We start from the raw sequence: 19,836 nt of genomic DNA, 5'->3' as shown, positions 1-19,836 counted from the left end.
GTATAGCAGCGCAATGTAAAACAATTGCATATGAAGGTAAGGGAGGAGTTTGAAGGGAGCAAACGCAATGTAGACACGGGATTTTTTTATCCGTGGTTCCGATAGGTGGTGCTATCGTACATCCACGTTGATGGAGACTTCAACCCACAAAGGGTAACGGTTGCACGAGTCCATGGAGGGCTTCACCCATGAAGGGTCCACAAAGAAGCAACCTGTCTATCCCACCATGGCCATCGCCCACGAAGGACTTGCCTCACTAGGGTAGATCTTCATGAATTAGGCGATCTCCTTGCCCGTACAAACTCCTTGGTTCAACTCCACAATCTTGACGGAGGCTCCCAAGTGACACCTAGCCAATCTAGGAGACACCACTCTCCAAAAGGTAATAGACGGTGTGTTGATGATGAACTCCTTGCTCTTGTGCTTCAAATGATAGTCTCCCCAACACTCAACTCTCTCTCATAGGATTGGATTTGGTAGAAAGATGATTTGAGTGGAAAGCAACTTGGGGAAGGCTAGAGATCAAGATTTATGTGGTTGGAATGGAGTATCTTGACCTCAACACAAGTGTAGGTGGTTCTCTCTCAGAAAATGTATGTTGGAAGTATAGGCATGTTCTGATGGCTCTCTCCACGAATGAAGAGTGGGTGGAGGGGTATATATAGCCTCCACACAAAATCTAACCATTACACAGAAATCACCAAACTCGGTGGGACCGAATCAGAAAACTCGGTCAGACCGATTTAGTTCAAAATGTGAACGTTAGGATTTTTGGTGGGACCGACATATCATCTCGGTGGGACCGATTCCATTAGGGTTAGGGCATAACGTAATCTCGATGAGACCGATTACACAAACTCGGTGGGACCGATTTTGGTAATAGACAAACAGAGAGTTGGTCAGGCGAACTCGGTGGGACCGATTCGCTCATCTCGGTTAGACCGAAACGTTACGAAGGGAAAACAGAGAGTTTGCATTGCAATCTCGGTGGGACCGATCGCTCATCTCGGTTGGACCGAAACGTTACGAAGGGAAACAGAGAGGTTGCAATCCCATCTTGGTGAGACCGATATCCCTATCGGTGAGAACGAAGTGACTAGGGTTTGTGGTAGTGGCTATGTCAAGTGAACTCGGTGGTGCCGGATAGAAAGTTTCGGTGGGGCCGAGTTTGACTTTTGGTTTGGGACATATGTGGATATGAGAAAGTAGTTGAGGGTTTTTGGAGCATATCACTAAGCATTTTGAGCAAGTAACCCATTAAGCAACACCTCACCCCCTTTTAATAATATTGGCTTTTCCTATGGACTCAATGTGATCTTGGATCACTAAAAGTAAAATGTAGAGTCTTGTGCTTTGAGCTTGAGCCAATCTTTTGTCCTTAGCATTTTGAGGGGTCTACTTTCTAATCCATGCCATGCCAATCATTGAGCTTTCCTGAAATATTTATCTTGAAATAGCATTAGCTCAATGAGCTATATGTTGTTAGGAATTACCAAAACCACCCAGGGATAGTTGCACTTTCACCGTGGATGTCTTCTTATACATACTTGTGTCAAAAGACATTACAATTGTGTATTAAAGTAGTGTTTCCCTAGTGTTTGCACACCATCCTTGCATTGAGGAAAGAACTACATGTTCAAGCCCTTTCAAACTTCAGATTAAAACAGTATTCATGTTGTTTTATGTTATTTTTATGCCTCACCTTAGCAACGCAAAAAAAATAACAATCAGAAGAGATGGAAAATTCCAACCGAGTCAAAAGAAAGAAACCATAGCCGCCACCCTCTAGAGCCAACCCACAAACGTTGATGTTGTGATGGTGAATCCCCGTCATACGCGGGGTCTACTATTGCGATGGTTCAATGGGATTTGGTCCTCGGTATTGATCTTTGCATAATTCACCACCGATGTCTCCTTATACATGCTCGTGACAAATGTTGTTTTCTTAGCGCATGCGCATCCTCTTTACACCGAGGAAAGAACTACACTCTCAGGCCCTTTCAAATTTCAGAGTATTCATGTTGTTACATATTCTTATTATGTCTCCTCTTAACAAAGCAGGAAAATAACAATCAGCATAGATGCAATTTTCAATTGTGACGAAGGAAAGAAACCCTAGCCGCCATCTCCGGAGCCAACAAACACACGCTGATGTCACAACGACGAATCCCGGTCATACGTGGGGTCTACTATTGCGATGGTTCAATGGGATTTGGTCCTATGTATTGATCTTTGCAGGCACATTGGTGGCTGGATTTCTCGATGTCCATTGCCGACGAGAGCTATGATGACACAAGGACGAGAAGTTTGATTGCGACTTTTGACTAATTTTTCGAGACATAGAGTCTTGGACAAATGGGTCGATGAACTTCTGGGCTCTTTTTGATTTCCATTCGGCATGAGTGGTGATCTATAATAAAAAACAATAACCTTGTTTTTTTTATGTAAAACAATAACCTTTTTTTAAACTCATCACCCCTTTTTATTAGCTAGTAATTAAAACACTGTCTTTTACAAGCAAGGGTATGATTGCATCCGGTGCCTCATCAAACCAGGAACTAGGGGAAGAAAATTTACAGATTCTAGCTAGCTCATCAGCCACAACATTAGCTTCCCTATGGCAAAGCTCATAACGCACGCATGTGAAATCCTTTGCCATGTGGAAACAATCATCCAAAATTGCAGCACAAGAGCCTGACGTATTCCCCCCATCCTGCATAGCCAAAATTACGTCTGAACTGTCGGAGTTAACAATCACCTTTGAACAGCCAACCGATGTTGCCAGATTTAAACCAAACCGGAGTGCTAGAGCTTCTGCCATGAACACATCTGTACAGGCCCCAGCTACATTGTTACTTGCTGCCAAGAACAGCCCCTTACAATCACGCAAAACAGCACCCACAGTTCCTTGAAGTGAATCAGCATCAAACGAGGCATCGATGTTTAGTTTGACATATCCTGCTGGTGGTCTCTGCCATGGGTTTCTCTTTTCTTTTGCAGAACTAGTAGCAGCCGCCGAGAAGTTCTCCGCAAGGGCACGGATAGATAGAACAATTTGGTTTGGTTTAATACACAAGTCAATAAAAGCTAGCCATGTTGTTGAAAATAATACTCGGAGCTGTCAACCGAGGAGCACGAGTGGCCACACGATCTGAGATCTCGGACGGCTCAGATTTCACAAATCATCTTCTCCCCACAAGACTGACGCCGCGCCGCGGTGCTCTCGCTGCGCAAGTCGACCGAGAAGCTTCCAGAACCCCCAAACCCACATAAACCCTCTCCCCGTCTCTACGACCCAGAGACGCCACACGAGTTCGACTCTCGCCAAACCCCACCTCACATACACACAGACACGCGGCCATGTACCGGGCGGCGGCGGCGGCCATTTCGCGGTCCTCCTCGGCGCTGCGGCGGCAGCTCGCGCGCGGCGGCGGCGGGGAGCAGCGGCAGTGGGCGCGCGGGTATGCGGCGAAGGAGGTCACCTTCGGCGTCGGCGCGCGCGCCGCCATGCTGCGGGGCGTCAACGACCTCGCGGACGCCGTCAAGGTTACCATGGGCCCCAAGGTTCGTCCGTGCCCCCCTCTCGCTCCCGATCAGCGCGGATTGGCCGGCGCGACGCGGCAGTCGGCGCGGATCTAGCGGGAAAGCGCCGGGCTAGCTTATAGGGTTTGATTTGTGGACTGAGTGGGCCGCTGCTTGTGCTGCAGGGGCGCAATGTGGTTATCGAGAGACCGAACAGATCCCCCAAGGTCACCAAGGACGGGGTCACCGTTGCCAAGAGCATAGAGTTCGAGGACAGCGCCAAGAATGTTGGGGCGAGCCTGGTGAAGCAGGTCGCGGATGCCACTAACAAGGCAGCGGGAGATGGTAAGCACCGAAGGCTCTTGGAAATTCCTGAACTTGATAAACCATCTCAACTAGCTGCTTTTTTGAGCAAAGCATTCCCCTTTCCCTGTTATCTACTACATGCTAATTTCATGCCGGTGTGTGTAGCGTTAATGCTGATGTCTTACCTTCTCTATCATGTGTAGTTAATCCCTTTGTGAGCCAGTAGCAGATTGTTGTGCTTTCCCAGGACTAGGAAGTTTTGATGCTAGTTCAGTGTATTTAACTGTTGTTGCTCGCTGCAATGTGATGTTCAGTCATTGGTGCCTGCAGTACTCCCACTGCAGATGAATAGCAATAGCTTGTGGTTTATATTATTTTTGTGCCTCATTTGTGTGGTGTGCCTTCAGATCCAGTGCACTAGTTCTGATCACTATGATCTCTACATTATTTGACCTACTTCTAGTTCAGGCCTAGTCGCCTAGGTTACATTGTGATTTGATACCTGCCATATTTTATTCCTCATGCAGATGGAGTGACTAACAATTTCCCATATTTTGCGATCTGCACTAGTTCTCACAATTTGATTTCTACTGATGGATCAACTAATTTTAACCTAGGCATTCTTGAAGAAATCATTTAGTTTTCAGACATGCAATCACACTGTACCGTTCTTTAGCAAAACGTGGGATTCGTTTCCAAACGTTGTTACTCGTTGTTTTGCCATAAGTGAGATAAGAAATAGCTGGCATTTAATCTGAGGCAGCATGCTATAAAGAGTAGGAACTTCTCATGTGTGTGGTCTCTGTGCAAATGCCTTGTCCTTTCATCAAGATCTGAGGGTAGGGAACTACTTGCCTATTTATGTGAATGGAGCATCGCATGTCGTTTACTTTGTTTCTGATCTTGTGGGGCAACAGGTACCACTTGCGCAACTGTGCTTACACAGGCAATTCTCACGGAAGGATGCAAGGCTGTGGCAGCAGGGGTCAATGTTATGGATTTGCGGAAAGGCATAAACAAGGCTATAAGCGCCGTCAGTGCTCACCTCAAAAGTAAAGCATGGATGATTGATTCGCCTGATGAAATAAACCAGGTAAGATACTCTCATTTGCTGTGGCGGCCTGTTATGTGCCCCCTCTTCGATCTGCAAAACATATCCGCGTGCTTATGTATCTTTGATGTAGTTATTATTTGTATCTGCCATGGGTAATCGAAAATCATCATTATGATTCAGTACCAGAGACACTACATAGTAACTTAACATTCATTGTTTGTAATTTAATTGGAAACCTGGCCTAGACATACCCACCTCATTTTTGTCCTGTAAACCAGGTAGCTACAATTTCTGCAAATGGAGAAAAGGAAATTGGTGATCTGATATCAAAAGCTATGGGAATAGTTGGAAAGGATGGCGTCATTACTATTGCTGTGAGTGCTACCAGCTGTTTTTGCTACTATATTGGGTTTATCTGGTATTCTGCAACTAATTCTTACAAATGGGCAGGATGGCAAAACTTTGGATAATGAGCTTGAAGCGGTCCAGGGAATGAAGTTGACTAGAGGCTACATATCCCCTTACTTTGTAACTGATCAGAAGACTCAGAAATGTGTGAGTCTTTATTTCCTTTTCTTCTTTGCTATACTGACGAATTCAGCACGTTAACTGTCTGTAAGGGACTTCTTCAAATCCTCCTTTGTTTTAACTTCTCCATGGCAATATGCATGTAGGTGGGAACTTATCAGTAGTGCTCCCTCCGTCCCGAATTACCTGTCTTAGATTTTTCTAGATACGGATGTATCTAACACTGGATAGATACATCCGTATCTAGACAAATCAATGGCTGTAGTTTGTTTCTTCTTTGTTTACAGTTGCTTCAGTGTAATCTTAAATAGACTACTACACCTCCTATTTTCGAGGATGATGCATGCTGCTTGTGTTTTCTCCTGTACACTTGAATTAGTTGTTTGGTATCTGTCTGCAGAGATTGTTGTAGGCATGTCAAATATTTGATAAGAGCAGATAGAAAACAAAGATGAGACGGATACTATGCATATCAATAGAGAATGAAGATTTTATACAAATGATCTGAACTCAACCCATGTTTCTGATTTATCCTTTTTTTCATGTGCAGGAGTTGAAAGATCCTCTGATTCTTATTCATGACAAGAAAATCTCAAATATGAATTCACTTCTTCCAGCATTGCAAATTTCCATCCAGGTAACTGTGTTCCATTAAGTTCGGTGCTTGCTTTTGTTGATCCCATGATGGAAATTTGGTGGCAACTGATAAATCATGATTGATCTATGTAGAACCGCAGACCTCTTCTCATTTTTGCTGAGGATGTAGATGGAGAAGCTCTTTCAATGCTTGTACTGAACAAGCATCGTGCTGGACTAAAGGTATTATGAATCATTTCTTTAGCTCTTACTTCTGTCATATTTCCGTACTCTCATAAGCTGGTTGGCAATGTGCACTCTTGACATTGAAGTAATCCCTTTCAGTTTGTTTTCCCTTTTGTCTATGGTGTCTATTTCCTTCACTAGGCTCAAGCTACTCTGGATTGTTGCCACAGAGAAGCTTATTTAAGCAAAATTCTGAACTAATTTTGAGGCCTTGGCTGTAGATATGTGCTGTCAAAGCTCCTGGATTTGGTGAAAACAGAAGGGCCAATCTGGATGATATGGCTGTTTTAACAGGAGGGCAGGTTAGTTGTTATGAGAACAATCAAGTTGGTTAACATGACCGACATTACTGTGAATGAATTTGACTTGATATTTCATTTTAATGTCAAGGTTATTAGCGAGGACCAAGGTCTTGATCTTGATAAAGTTGAACTACAAATGCTCGGCACAGCTAAGAAGGTTTGTCAACTTCCATAAATTGTTACACTTGAGAGCAATATAGACATTGATTTGAAGAAAAGGAACCGTACAGTGACATTTTCTTCACAGGTTACTGTATCTCTTGATGATACTATCATTCTAGATGGTGGAGGTGAAAGGCAACAGATAGAAGAGAGGTGTCAACAGGTACTCTAAGAATCATCACATTTGACTCTTGTCTCAAGTTAAGCTATCTGGATACTGGTTCAGGTAATTCTTTCAGTACAAGTCACAATTTTTTTCATGTGGATGCCCTTCACAGCTTAGAGAATCACTCGAGAACAGCACCTCCATGTTCGACAAAGAAAAGGCTCAAGAGCGTTTATCAAAATTATCTGGAGGCGTTGCTATTCTCAAGGTTTGTTAGTTTCTAAGTACGGTGTGAGGTCCCTTGTTTTCTGTGCTCGTCTCAGCATACACATTTATTTTGCAGATTGGTGGAGCTAGTGAAGCTGAAGTTGGTGAGAAAAAAGACAGGGTAACAGATGCTCTAAATGCTGCAAGGGCTGCTGTGGAGGAGGGTATTGTTCCAGGTAATCGCATTTTTCTTGAGCAGCTTGTATGATATTCTCCACTATTTCTTATTACTTTGTTTTTGCAACCTGATTTTATGTTGTATGTGTTCCCAATTAACGTCACGCCTAACAGGTGGTGGAGTTGCACTTTTATATGCCACCAAGGAGCTCGACAACATTAGCACATCGCATGAGGATGAAAAGATTGGAGTTCAAATTATCAAGAATGCTTTGAAGGTTACTTCTTGCGCTGATTACGACGCTCTTCTGCATTTCATGCACTTGGTTATTCCATATCTGTTTACGTACATGAATTATTCCGCAATTTCTGCAGGCCCCCCTGATGACCATAGCTGCAAATGCTGGCGTCGATGGTGCTATAGTTATTGGGAAGCTACTGGAACAAGATAATCTTAGTTTGGGCTATGATGCAGCAAAAGGTCTGTGCTGATTAACCATATTTGAGCTGTTGATTCTTAATTGCAGTAAAAATAGCAATCCTAATATTTCTCCAACAGAACAATAATCTCCAGCGGTTCAGTAGTTGATTCCTGCATTTTGCCTACTGTAGGGGAGTATGTTGACATGATCAAGGCTGGTATCATCGACCCTGTGAAAGTTATCCGGACCGCACTTCAAGATGCAGCAAGGTACAGCTGAAGTCTCTAACCATGTCGGAAGCTCTTATTTTCATATTTCCGTATCCCTTCTTAAGCTATGAATCTAATCTTTTGGAAAAAATAAGTCTCTTTGCTTGAATTTTAGAACTTTGAATTTATTACCCTAGAAACTAGCTTGATGGTAGACTGAACACCCACACAATCTCATTTGAATAAGTGTAGCATTTGACTTTTTTGCTATGGGATTATGTGAAAAGAAGGGATGCCTTTTCCCGTTGTTTGGAAGTGATTTGACTCAAAAACATATATAGCTTGTAATTTTTATACTATTTTCTGAAAAGCGTACCTTTGTATGACCATGACAGAAACAACCAAGCTTGTCTGACAATCTGTGTTTCTGGTACAGCGTTTCTCTGCTGATGACAACCACGGAGGCTGCAGTTGCTGAGCTCCCGTCGACAAAAGCCAGAATTGCCAGTCGAATGCCGGACATGAGCGGAATGGGTTTCTGAGGTCAAGTGCGGCAATGCCGTCTCATTTACCTGTTTTTTTTTGTTAAAGACATGACAAACTTTAACTCCCCTGGTCTATAGATAAATAGAGATTTCCCTCCCTTTCAAGTGAGAGGTGCAAAGCTGTCACCTATTTTGGTTTTTGAAAAACTCATGGTTCAGTGCTTATGTAACCTTAACTAGATTCAGAGCCCTTTCATTTTGGGTCAAAACTCAGATAGATTTGGACAAGACAAGCATTTGGGGCTTTGAATGTTAACTGGGCAACGTCTGGTGTTATTGAGGTGCTTCTTTTGATCAGTTCAATTTGCGTGTGCCCTTGTGTTTTTATGGCAGTGTGCTCGTGGCTGTTCCGGTGCTGCATACTCCTATTTGAGAAGTACTCCCTCCTTTTCAGTTTACTTCACATATATTAGGTCTCATCACATTGCCTATCGTTTGGCTGCACACGACAAGCTTCTCGTGTTGATCACCATCTCAACCTTGTGCAGTGAGTCACCCACAAAAAAAAAAACCTTGTGCAGTGAGCGTTGGTGGTGTATTCGAGAACATGAGAACCTTTTTTTAAAGGGAGGCAAAAGATTTGCCTCATGCATTAATTAAGAAGAGAGGTTTTTTCTTTTGAAACGGAGGCAATAAATTTCCCTCCTTGATTAATTAAGAAGTAGATAATTGTCCGGTTAATTAACGGAAAATCAGGCGAAAACCGAAATTAAGAAGAGAGTAGAGTTTGGATTACAGGACAATCTCTTTTGCCGTGGCAACCCAAAGCTTTGATGCTAATAAGTAAAGAGTGAGAACAGAGGGGAGCGGCAGAGAGGTTGATCCACCAACCCCGTGACAATCTCTTCCTATTCAGGATGCTCGAGCCAGAGAGGTTGATCCACCAATCTTTGAGGGAGCGGCATTTCAATATGGAGAAGCGGCGTTTCAAGAAGAAATGCTCGCCGGGCTCTTGTTCTCCTTTGCACAAGGAAGATCACAGTTTGGCCAACCCCATTTAGCCAAGTCTGTTGGACGTCCAGATCCTGTCTTGAATAGCCAGCCAACTGTCAAGTGAAGAACATGAGAACTGTTAAGCTGGCAATGACTGGAACCTTTGCTTTAGATGATGCAAAATGGGTGCATCCCAGCCCTATCTGTTTCACTTTGAAGATCATCAAATCAACAAAAATGCAAACAATCTGCTCCGCAACAGAAGTGCCACCGATCAATTTATTCATGCAAACAAGCATACGTAAAAGACCATTATGATTCACGTCGCTGCACAATCACCAGAATGTAAATTACAAGAGATGCAGCAATGCCATAGCTACACAGCAAACAGTGAGTTACTTATGAGAGACCTCCGATCAAGAGAAAGGAGAATAACAAGCATCTCACAGCATCCCCAGCGATCTCCAAGCAGTTCTATGCCGGCTTAGCTTCCTCGGGCGTCTGGATGAAGCGGGGAACCTCTCCGTTCACCACCCTCCATGGCCCCCAGTAGAACATGGGCGGCATGATCGGCACCGCCTCGCCCGGGTGGTCCTCCCAGTACTTCTCCTGCTCCAAAAATGCAATAGCAACACACAATCAGGTGAGCTCCAGAGGCGATTTATAAGCACACAAAACCAGCCTCTCCAATGCAGTGTCATAATCTCGATCTTCCGATTTCAAATGAATTCATTTTTTCAGCCTAAATTCGAAGCCACATGCCACAGTGGGAAACATTCGTTGTGTCAGCGGCATTACACAGGAGTGATGGTCAGTGGAATCTGGCCAGTACAGAATGCAAATGATGCCATGGCAGGAGCTGGACAATTTTATGATGCGAGCTGTGCTATCCTGAGCAAGGAGGCATTTCATCGAGCATCTACGGCGCGAGCGAGCGAGCACGCAGACAGGAAGGGGGGGCGACGTCCGAGGAGGTCCCGGCGTCGGTCCGAGAGTGAGTGGCCTGACCTTGTAGAGCTGCTCGGTGACGGCGGCGCCGACGACGGCGGTGTAGAAGGCGGCGACGTAGGTGCCGACGAGCGGCGCGAAGGAGCGCGGCGGGCGGTAGGGCTCCAGCATGTCCCACAGCACCGTCTTCTCCCACTTATGGAACTGCCGGTCCGCGTACCACCTCCACAGCCGGCTCGCCATCTCCCCTTCTTCCCTCCGGCAGCTCGCTGCAGTCTACCCGGCGGCCGGCGGCGACGCTGGCGTGGGTGGGTTCGGTCCGAGATCAGGTTCGCTCCTCTGGCCTCTGGGCTTTCCTGCCTGGCTGGCTATTTGAGCCCGCCCGGCCCGGCCCGGCTCGGCCCATATGTACCACGGCGCTCCCAGAATACAAAGGCCGGGGGGCGGAAAGGAAAAGAAAAGAAAAGAAAAAACTCAAAATAGCCCGCGGCCTCTTCTCCCCCTCTCGCCGCCCCGCCCCGCCCCCGCCGCCTTCGCGCGCCGCCTGCCGCCGTCGCCGGCGAGATGGGAGTCAAGGTGAGCGCGTCGCTTCGTGACCGGCCGCCTGAGCCTCCTCCTCCCCTTGTGGATTTTGAGTATCGTATCCTGTCGATTCGGGGACGCTTTCCCCCGTCACATTCGAATGGAGAGGCGATTCATTTTGTGCGTGGCTGTAGGGTTTGACGAAGCTGCTGGCGGACAACGCGCCCAAGTCGATGAGGGAGCAGAAGTTCGAGAGCTACTTCGGCCGCCGCATCGCCGTCGACGCCAGCATGTGCATCTACCAGTTCCTCGTATAGCCCCCATTCTCCCCTGACCCACATGGCCTCTCTTCCATTTACTGTTTGTTTCTCGTATTGTGCTTGCACGCCAGTAATCTGGGCCAGAGTTTTGTGCTCAAGAGTCCATCTCTATATGCGGCTTCGGCGATCCGGCCTAGAAGATCTGCTTTCTTAGGTTGGGTTTAGGGTTTTGTGAACCCTCGTGTGGTGACAGTTTTCTGATACTGGTCGCCTAGTGCTGGAATATTTTCCCATTTCATACTCTTAGAAGAAGATTGTTGCAGTAGGCTGCCAAATTTGCGCCCACCCCTCGGGCATATAAGTTGTGTGTTCTTAGTTTGCCTGAGTTGATTAACAATGAGCTGATTGCCTCTAGCATAGGATGTTTTCTCTTATTTACAACATAAAGGAAGGAAGAATTTAAAGTTGCACTGATGAACTGTCTTCTGTGTGGATGTTAACAAGCAGTTGTGAGATACTAGCAAACCCTTTTTTTACCCACCGCGATGAAAGGTGGGATATGTTTCTTATGCTTTCCCTTGTACAGATTGTAGTTGGAAGGACAGGGATGGAAACCCTTACAAACGAAGCCGGTGATGTCACCAGGTTTAGATCTCCTTCTCTCTCTCCAACCATACTTAATACTATTATTTGATTTGAAGTACTGCTCAAAGTTTATAGTCCTAGTATGTATGTATGTTCATGTGCTTCTTTCTTTTTCTTGGACAGTCATTTGCAAGGCATGTTCAGCCGGACAATAAGGTTGCTCGAGGCAGGAATTAAACCAGTGTAAATCCAAATTCTTTCATTTCTTAATATCAGAAATTTTCCATATAATTACATCTGAAAATATCAGTCTATTTTTAATGGGATCACAACATTGCTCATGCAGATATGTTTTTGATGGCAAGCCTCCTGAAATGAAGAAGGACGAGCTTTTAAAAAGGTCATTTATCCTTTGGTTGTTTCCTAGCACTTTTTATATGTTTGCCTACACTACTTTTTAGGTTATACAATGCTAACCTGGAATACTTGTCAGACACGCAAAGAGGAATGAAGCAACAGAAGGGCTGACGAAGGCAGTAGAGGTTTGCTGTCGTTGCTTTGATCAGTTTTTTATCCACGTTGTTCTTCTATGCTCTCTCTTTTGACCCCCTATGCGAAATGCATTTTGTTGTTCTAGGCAGGAGATACGGATGCAATTGAAAAATTCAGCAAGAGAACTGTAAAGGTGAGAAATTATTATTTTCAGTTGTTTGTGATAAAGAGTCTTGAAATTTTTCATCACTCGTAATCTCCTTAATGTAAGACGATTTGCATTGTGCTAGGAGCCAACTGGTTCCTTCACTGAGCAAGTATCAACTGAATTTTTGTACCTTTCTTTTGCATAAAGTGATGTTATGTAATATATGCGATGAATTAGTTCTCAGAGTAAATTCTAGCTTTACATCTTTCCATGTCCTTTATGAGCAGGTCACGAAGCAGCACAATGATGATTGTAAGCGTCTACTAAGACTGATGGGTGTTCCTGTTGTGGAGGTAAATTCAGTTTTGCTCACTGCCATACATATTTTACAGGGTACACATTAACATATATAATCATGTTTTTATGTGGAATTGGTAAATTCACTTTCTATCAGCATATAGTTTATGATTTATTGTGTGTTCGTGATGCTGTTAATTTCACTTAAAGTTCCCTCTCCTGTACCACCAATAGGCTCCTTGTGAAGCAGAATCACAATGTGCTGCCCTTTGCAAGAATGACAAGGTAATATTAACATAGTGGACTTCCGCTACCTTCTTGTTTTCACCCTCTGCTTCCATTTTTATTTAGTACAGTTTATTTTGTAGGTGTATGCTGTTGCATCCGAAGATATGGACTCACTTACTTTTGGAGCTACACGGTTTGTTCGTCATTTGATGGATCCAAGTTCCAGGAAAATACCTGTTATGGAATTTGAAGTTGCGAAAGTATGCAGTATTATGTTGAGCATAAATTTCATCCTTATCTTGTATACACTTAACCATATTTCATACTGCAGATTCTTGAGGAGCTTCAATTCACTATGGACCAATTCATTGACTTGTGCATCCTCTGTGGATGTGACTACTGTGATAGCATTAAAGGTATCATTGCTTACTCTTTCGCTTTCATTTTGTAGTCCACATTTATCAAATTATGTAGCTAGCAGAGAAGTTTTCTAACTGTATGGGATCTTGTCCACTAGGCATTGGTGGTCTTACAGCTCTGAAGCTCATTCGTCAGCACGGGTCTATTGAGGGCATTCTGGAAAATATTAATAAAGACAAGTTAGTCCTTATCCATTTTGAAGGTTTTTCTATTGACTTAGTGCTCAGCTGAATCCAACATGTCAGTTGTGTAGCACAGTGGCCCAAGATTTATCCGCTTTAAAGTCATGCACGTCTTGGCCAGTGAAATTCTGGTTTGTGTTGGTTTTTAATTTCTTCGCATGTGTCCATTGTCTATTGTAGATATCAAATTCCTGAGGACTGGCCTTATCAAGAAGCTCGGCGCATGTTCAAGGAACCCGATGTAACACTGGATATTCCCGAGCTCAAATGGACTGCACCTGATGAGGAGGTATGTCTGCTGTCCTTGTTACTTGCCTCCTGAACAGGAAGTGAACAATTGAAAATACCCATTACTTCTAATCTTTCCCCAGGGCCTCGTCAACTTTCTGGTGAAAGAAAATGGTTTCAATCAAGATCGTGTGACAAAGGCATGCATTTTTTCTTGTCTCTCTCCGTTCCAGTTATTTAAACATTTTTATCAACCATATTTCGTGGGTTTCATGTAGGCCATAGAGAAGATTAAATCGGCGAAGAATAAATCATCCCAAGGAAGGTGAGCATTGTATTATATATTCACATGCATTATTGTTCTCAAGAATAATACATGTGTGCATAGTCGCTTTCTTAGCTCTTGAACTTGATCATACTGTAATAATTGTTGACTTGATGTAATCAGGCTCGAGTCATTTTTCAAGCCAACTGTTAGCACATCAGTGCCATTGAAGCGGAAGGTACATACATCCACCAAAATGCCACTTCATGTTATAGTGCTTATATATGTACTCCTTGCCCTTGTCCAGAAACATCATTTTCTAGCATCATATGCAACCCAATAAATATATGTTAGAACTGTGCATGCAATTCAAACTTTGGCCTAGTGTGTCACTATTTGGCTAGCGCTAGACATCAGCAATTCACCACCAGGCTACCTGCCCTAGTTTGAACTGTAGATGATCCCACTGTGCAGCGCGCCTGATATCATCATCACCACAAGACAGATGCGCATTTCCCAACAATATTTTCAAATGAATAAGCAACCGGGTAGATACAATAGCAGAAGCTATATTTTGAAAACTAGTGCTATAGTAATTCTAGACGATTCCCCCTCGGGACACCTATAGATTGTGTTTCATTTGCCCTGCTGGGTAGTACTGCTATATCTTTTTCTGCGTGACAACATTTCAGCACATGAATTTCTGTATGGTATGAATCGCAGGAAACTTCGGAGAAACCAGCCAGCGCAGCTGCTAGCAAGAAGACGAAGTCAACCCGCGGAAGGAAGAAATAGGTTGGATGCGCGAACAAAAAGCTGCAGTCGCATCCTCAGCTAGATCAGTCACCTCCTGTTGTGTAACTCAAATCTTTGTTCGGTGCTCTCTAGTCGTCTCATGTTCGAAGATTAGGTAAATTAGCGACTTGAGAAGGGAAAAAACGGAACTCTGTCTCATGTTTGTTCATCTGCTGATAGTTGTAGGGTCGTACTTTCCTGTGATGGAGAATTCAGCAATTTTAGGGTTGGTTTGCTTTGGTAGCTTCCATGCAATTTGTGCAGTGAAATTTTAGTTGGACGGGCAAAGGTTGGACTTGTACCAATCGGCTAGGCCAGTCTCGCTATCGCACGCCACAAAACGTTAGAATTTATCCTGCCACGGCAGTCCGCTCCAGTGACGTGAACAAAATTGCGAAACATCTAAGATGAATTCATTCCTTGCACGTAGATAAGCAAAATCACACCATTTACAATTATGGAAAACAAGTGCAAAAAGAACATCTATGAGAAAAGAAAAAAGACAGGCATACAATCCAATTGAATCTTAGCGCATTGCAGCTGGCCTATATGAGCATTGATCCCACAAGTTCTTTGAGGAACCGGACACTGAACAGAGCTTGATCTACTGCACTCTAGGCTTCTAGCCAAATCTAATAGACACTTCTACCAAGCAGGTTATAGCATTTCCGTCCCATGCTGCAAAACTTCCCACGGGACCAACAACAAAAAAAAGTTCTAAGCATATTTGCATCTGTTGGTTGTGTACCATCTCCCGCCCCCACTGTCCAGAGTCCGGGCTATTTGTCCCAGCCATCTTCTCGCCTGCCAAACTCCCATTTCTGTGGCAGAGGGCCATATATGGAGGAGAACTTGGCCAGGCACTTGGTCCTGACGTCGTAGTGCTTCTGCGTGTCGCGGCTGATGGCGACGGAGGAGAGCTTGGAGGTGTCGATGGCCCATGCCGGGTGCACGTACTCCACCGTCCTCCCCCCGGCGCCGGAGCTCGCGTTCGCGTACATGAAGTTCATCAGCAGGTCCTCGCAGTTGAAGTTCTTGTGCACGTAGTCCCTCCCTTCCCTGGCCTCCTCGCTCCAGTACCTCCTGAAGGCAAACTCACTGTCCATGAATGCGGCACCGGTGAGGATCAGGTTGTAGCCCTTCTTGCCCCTGGCGTACCGCTCGTTCCTGTACTGCGGGGGGTCGCCGTCGATCATCCGCGGGTAGAAGCCGACCATCCGCTCGGGGTGCTCCCTCCACACCTTGAACCCTTTCTCTACGTCGCTGCAGGTCATCATGATGTCATCATCCAGCTCGAGGACGGCCCGGGTCTTTATCAGAGGGTCGACTCTGAACCTGTTGTTGAGAGAGTTGAGCTCCTCCACTCGTATCCTGACAGGCACCGTGGAGTCGAAGGCATCGCTGCCAGGAGGGTTGCCTTTGTTCCAGACGACAACTATCTCCCTGACCGACTCGCATCTGGAGTAGTGTTCGACGAACATTTTCAAGTTCCATAGCCGAGCTTCATATGTCATGGTGACCATCGTGAACTGAGAGCGCTGACCTTGATGTGTGTATGCCTCTTCCGTGCCATTACCACCAAGTAGGAAATGCACAGCGATGCAGACGTTCACGGTCCCCAACAGAGCAATGACGCAGAAGAACAGCTTGTTGGACCATGTTTTCTCATTGAGCCTTGCTTTGGTGGCTGTGATGTATCTGCCAAGGCTGGTAGAATATCTGCGGACTTTCTGGTTGAAGCGGTAGACAGGCAAGATACGGGACAATTCATTTCTCCTTGCCGGGGCAGCCCAGAAACTCGGAGGGATGTAGCAATTGATTGCACCTTTCACAAAACCCACAAAAGTGACCAGAACTATGGCTAGCAAAAAACCCAGGTAACCAGAGATAGACCTTCGTGTTGAATCGCCTGAAGGAACACGATCACCATCCATTACAGCTATCCATCTACCTGACTCAAGTTGCTGCGCGTCCAAGTGATGGTACCTCATACCATTCCAGGCATTTCTCCCCTTCTTTGGCTCTTCAATCCCAAGTTCTACTGGCACCTCTTTGTATTCTTCCTTGCTTAGCTTTTCAACTTTGTACAACTTAATCTTCCGCCCATAGGTTCCACTGCAATCCTGACCTGGACGATACAACGACCCTTCAAACATGAAGAGCCTTCCACCATTTCGAGCTCCCAAACTTTTGTCAGCTTTGTAAATAGGGTTCTGCCTGTGCTCTTTCCAAGGACCAAGAGGAGAGCTACTGTACCAAATCTCAAGCTCTGCATTCTTCTCAGTTCCATACCGTGTAAAATCCGAGGCAAAGAGCCACCAGTTATCCTCATATTGGACTAATGAGGCGTCAATAAGTGGTTTGTTGATGAGCACCTTCTCCAATGTCCACTCAAGCGGAAATTTAGTAGCACGATAAAGTCGAAGCTCCTTCTTTTTGTTCCCCTCTGGCATCATATAAATCTGAAAAAAGAGGAAGTTAGTGCCTCGACATCTCCAGAAATAGCCACTTAGTTCTCAACAGATACAGAGTGAAAAATATACCTCATTCTCGTATTTGAACACAAAAGGGTAGGACAGGTGCCATGCCTCATCTAGAGCAATACCAAGAAACTCCCATGTTGCACCTTGATCGAAGCTTCTTGCAACACCAATATCACCATGCATTGAGGAAGTTGTTTTTGTTTCAAAGAAAAGAAACAGTGTGTCGCCCTGAGAGACAAATAAGAAGTAATATCAGGTTGAGAATTCCAGAAAATATCAACGGAGAACATATTATGATAAGTAGAAAAGAATGCAGAAGGCACATCGCATGAAGTGCTTTCTCAACTCAAGACTGATAAAAAAACATAAATATAAGTCCAAGCATATAATCCATGAAAATTGCATTTCTAGACTGATAAAAAATATTAGTAAGAAACATGATTTAGATGTCTTGTATGAAGTGTAACATAAATATCATCTAAAACAGATAATTGTACGAATAAATATCCTCAAATGTGTTTCTGGGCCTTATAAAAACTATTTTATTGGCAAATCCACTTATGTTGTCATGCAGTGGACAAGTACGCTAACGATGTGCTTTTGTTTGGTACTTTGGTGCATGACAGTCTGAAACCATCAACCAAATCAGCAGCATTTCAGAAGCTACATTTCCTAAAAAATACATTTCAGAATCGCACCAATTCTTTTTCATGCAAGCATGTTCCAGTGGTAGTTAGTCTGTTTTACAACCAAATTATAGGATTAATAGCTGAAGTTTTCAATTATGCCATGGAGACATGTTTTTCAGTATAAACAAGGTTGCAGTCCTCCCCAAGTAAAGTTATCAAGTCAAATTGTTCATGATGCACCGGCAATTCAGTACGCACCAGGCTTAGTAGTTAATTTTGCATCCCCGACTAGAACAGTTCATACCATCAATGTCTTTCACATACTAATAATACACCGTCAGAACACCATATCCAGCTACCCAGCTGGGCATCGCACTCCCAAATCCTGTCCTAAGCATCTGAACCGCAAGCCCTTGCAGAGGAGCTGAATTCAGAAACACCGCAACCGCCACCAAAATCGGCCCAGCCAGCCTGAATTTCGCTTGTTTAGCAGCTCAAGGATTTGCAGCCCTGACGCCGCAAATTTCGCGAGATGCCCGTACATGTGGTACACATGAATAGAGCGCAATTCCGCAGAGATGACGGACCGTACCTGCAGGTAGAGGAAGGGGTCGGCGACGAAGTTGCTGGGGTAGCCGGCGTCGGTGGCGGAGGCGCAGGTGAGGACGGGGTTGGCCACCGGCCACGCGGAGCCGTTGGCGCTGCTCTTCCCTTCCTGCGCGAACCAAATCAAAACAGCGGTGAGCACCCCAGCGCCTCCCCGAAAGTCAAAACCCACACACAGCCTTGAAGCGAAGCTCGAGGCTCCTCACCAGCTCGATGGGGCGGAGGTGGAAGGGGCTGCTGCCGTAGAAGACCCCGATGGCCCAGGAGCCCTCGCCGTCGGGCCGGCACCCGAGGGCCCCGGGCTCGGGGAGGCGGAACGAGGCGACCACCACCCAGAAGTAGGCGCCCCCGACGAGCGCGGCGGCCGCGGCCGCGGCGAGCAGGAAGGAGAGCGCGGGCGAGGAGCGCGCCGCGGCGGCGAGCCCCCGCATGCCGCCTCCCGTGGACGCGGCCGGCCTCATCGCTCGGCGCCCCGCCATGCCCCGCCAGCCGGCATCGACCGCCGCCCGATCCAATCCCCGCTGGCTGGAGATCCTCCTCCTGCCGCTGCTCCTGCTGCTGGCGGAATTAGAGCAGCGCAAGTGGGCTCCGTTAATTAATTAATCAATCAATCAATAGCGGGTTAAAGCGCGGGCGGAACGGAATGGGGCGCAGGCGAGGCGAGGGGAGGCCGGGGGCGGAGCGAGCGAGTATTTAGTGGGTGATTAGCTAGCTAGCTAGCTAGCGCGAGGGAGGGAGGGAAGGATTGTGCTGTGCCGGCGCGGCGGCTGCGGCTGGGCTGCTGCTGCTTCGCTGGCTCGGCGCGGCGCTAAGCTGTCCGTCTGCCGTGTGGGGGAAGGTGGTGGTGGGGCGGGGTGAGGCCTGCGTGTGCGAGCTGGTGCGGAGTTTTGTGGGCGTTTGTGGGTTGGCCGGACCCGAGGGCGAGGGCGAGGGGTTTGGATTCCAGCCGGGGCGGCGGCGACGGCATGTTTGACCCGAAGCGGCACGGGCACATTCCCCCTTCTCGGACTTTTCGGGGCTTCGTACTATTTTTCAAAGATATCTCTTTTTCAAACCTTCTCGAAGCAGACGTTTCAAAACCTTCATGGAAGTAGAAGTCTCTGCATTTTTTTGTAATATAAATGCAGTAGTTTTCCTAACTGGAAAACAGAAATGGAAGGGCTATGAGCTTGCATGAAAAATAGTGTGCGGTAGCGAATGGTTGGAGCATCTCCAGCCGCTGAGCGCCCAGGAGGCATTTTTTTCGCCGCTTGAGGGGCTGCCGGTGAAATTTTTGGCCTGGGGATAATTTTTTTTCCAGCCGTGTCCATCCCCAAGCGAGGAAGGAGACAACGAGCCCGCGCCCTCGCCCGCCCAAGCCACGGCCGGCCCGGCCTCGCCCCGAGCTCCATGGACGTCGAGCTCGAGCAGCATGAGGCCACGGCAATAGACGCCCCCGACGAGAAGCTGCGGC

At 46.0% G+C, this 19,836-nt stretch overlaps 4 protein-coding genes across 4 annotated transcripts; 2 read left to right on the top strand and 2 right to left on the bottom strand.

Annotated features, from left to right (window-relative positions):
- The first annotated feature begins 3,233 nt into the window (after positions 1-3,233).
- LOC109765736 (chaperonin CPN60-like 2, mitochondrial) lies at positions 3,234-8,638 on the top strand. Its single transcript, XM_020324512.4, has 16 exons — positions 3,234-3,564; positions 3,708-3,867; positions 4,746-4,921; positions 5,161-5,256; positions 5,333-5,437; positions 5,961-6,047; positions 6,140-6,229; positions 6,454-6,534; positions 6,623-6,691; positions 6,782-6,859; positions 6,975-7,070; positions 7,146-7,245; positions 7,361-7,464; positions 7,562-7,667; positions 7,799-7,877; positions 8,254-8,638. Exons 1-16 carry the CDS (start codon positions 3,361-3,363, stop codon positions 8,357-8,359), a joined length of 1,737 nt encoding a protein of 578 aa, XP_020180101.1. The 5' UTR covers positions 3,234-3,360; the 3' UTR covers positions 8,360-8,638.
- Positions 8,639-9,544: 906 nt separating this feature from the next.
- On the bottom strand, positions 9,545-10,627 carry LOC109765738 (uncharacterized protein At4g29660). The gene is made up of 2 exons (XM_020324514.4): positions 10,304-10,627; positions 9,545-9,904 (listed from the first exon to the last, which is right to left on the bottom strand). Exons 1-2 carry the CDS (start codon positions 10,484-10,486, stop codon positions 9,770-9,772), a joined length of 318 nt encoding a protein of 105 aa, XP_020180103.1. The 5' UTR covers positions 10,487-10,627; the 3' UTR covers positions 9,545-9,769.
- Positions 10,628-10,665: 38 nt separating this feature from the next.
- LOC109765737 (flap endonuclease 1-A) lies at positions 10,666-14,908 on the top strand. Its single transcript, XM_020324513.4, has 17 exons — positions 10,666-10,819; positions 10,960-11,076; positions 11,612-11,670; positions 11,794-11,853; positions 11,957-12,010; positions 12,104-12,152; positions 12,248-12,295; positions 12,538-12,603; positions 12,782-12,832; positions 12,916-13,035; positions 13,107-13,191; positions 13,293-13,374; positions 13,558-13,666; positions 13,749-13,805; positions 13,884-13,930; positions 14,054-14,108; positions 14,594-14,908. Exons 1-17 carry the CDS (start codon positions 10,808-10,810, stop codon positions 14,663-14,665), a joined length of 1,143 nt encoding a protein of 380 aa, XP_020180102.1. The 5' UTR covers positions 10,666-10,807; the 3' UTR covers positions 14,666-14,908.
- A 153-nt stretch (positions 14,909-15,061) lies between these two features.
- Positions 15,062-19,293, bottom strand: LOC109765735 (glucosamine inositolphosphorylceramide transferase 1). The gene is made up of 4 exons (XM_020324511.4): positions 18,590-19,293; positions 18,370-18,492; positions 17,209-17,376; positions 15,062-17,127 (listed from the first exon to the last, which is right to left on the bottom strand). Exons 1-4 carry the CDS (start codon positions 18,860-18,862, stop codon positions 15,445-15,447), a joined length of 2,247 nt encoding a protein of 748 aa, XP_020180100.1. The 5' UTR covers positions 18,863-19,293; the 3' UTR covers positions 15,062-15,444.
- Positions 19,294-19,836: the final 543 nt, after the last annotated feature.

The sequence above is a fragment of the Aegilops tauschii genome, chromosome 1, assembly GCF_002575655.3.
Source record: "Aegilops tauschii subsp. strangulata cultivar AL8/78 chromosome 1, Aet v6.0, whole genome shotgun sequence".
In the NCBI taxonomy this organism is placed as follows: domain Eukaryota; kingdom Viridiplantae; phylum Streptophyta; class Magnoliopsida; order Poales; family Poaceae; genus Aegilops; species Aegilops tauschii.
Note: the sequence above shows the minus strand (reverse complement) of the source record. Positions and strands in the feature narration are given on the sequence as shown.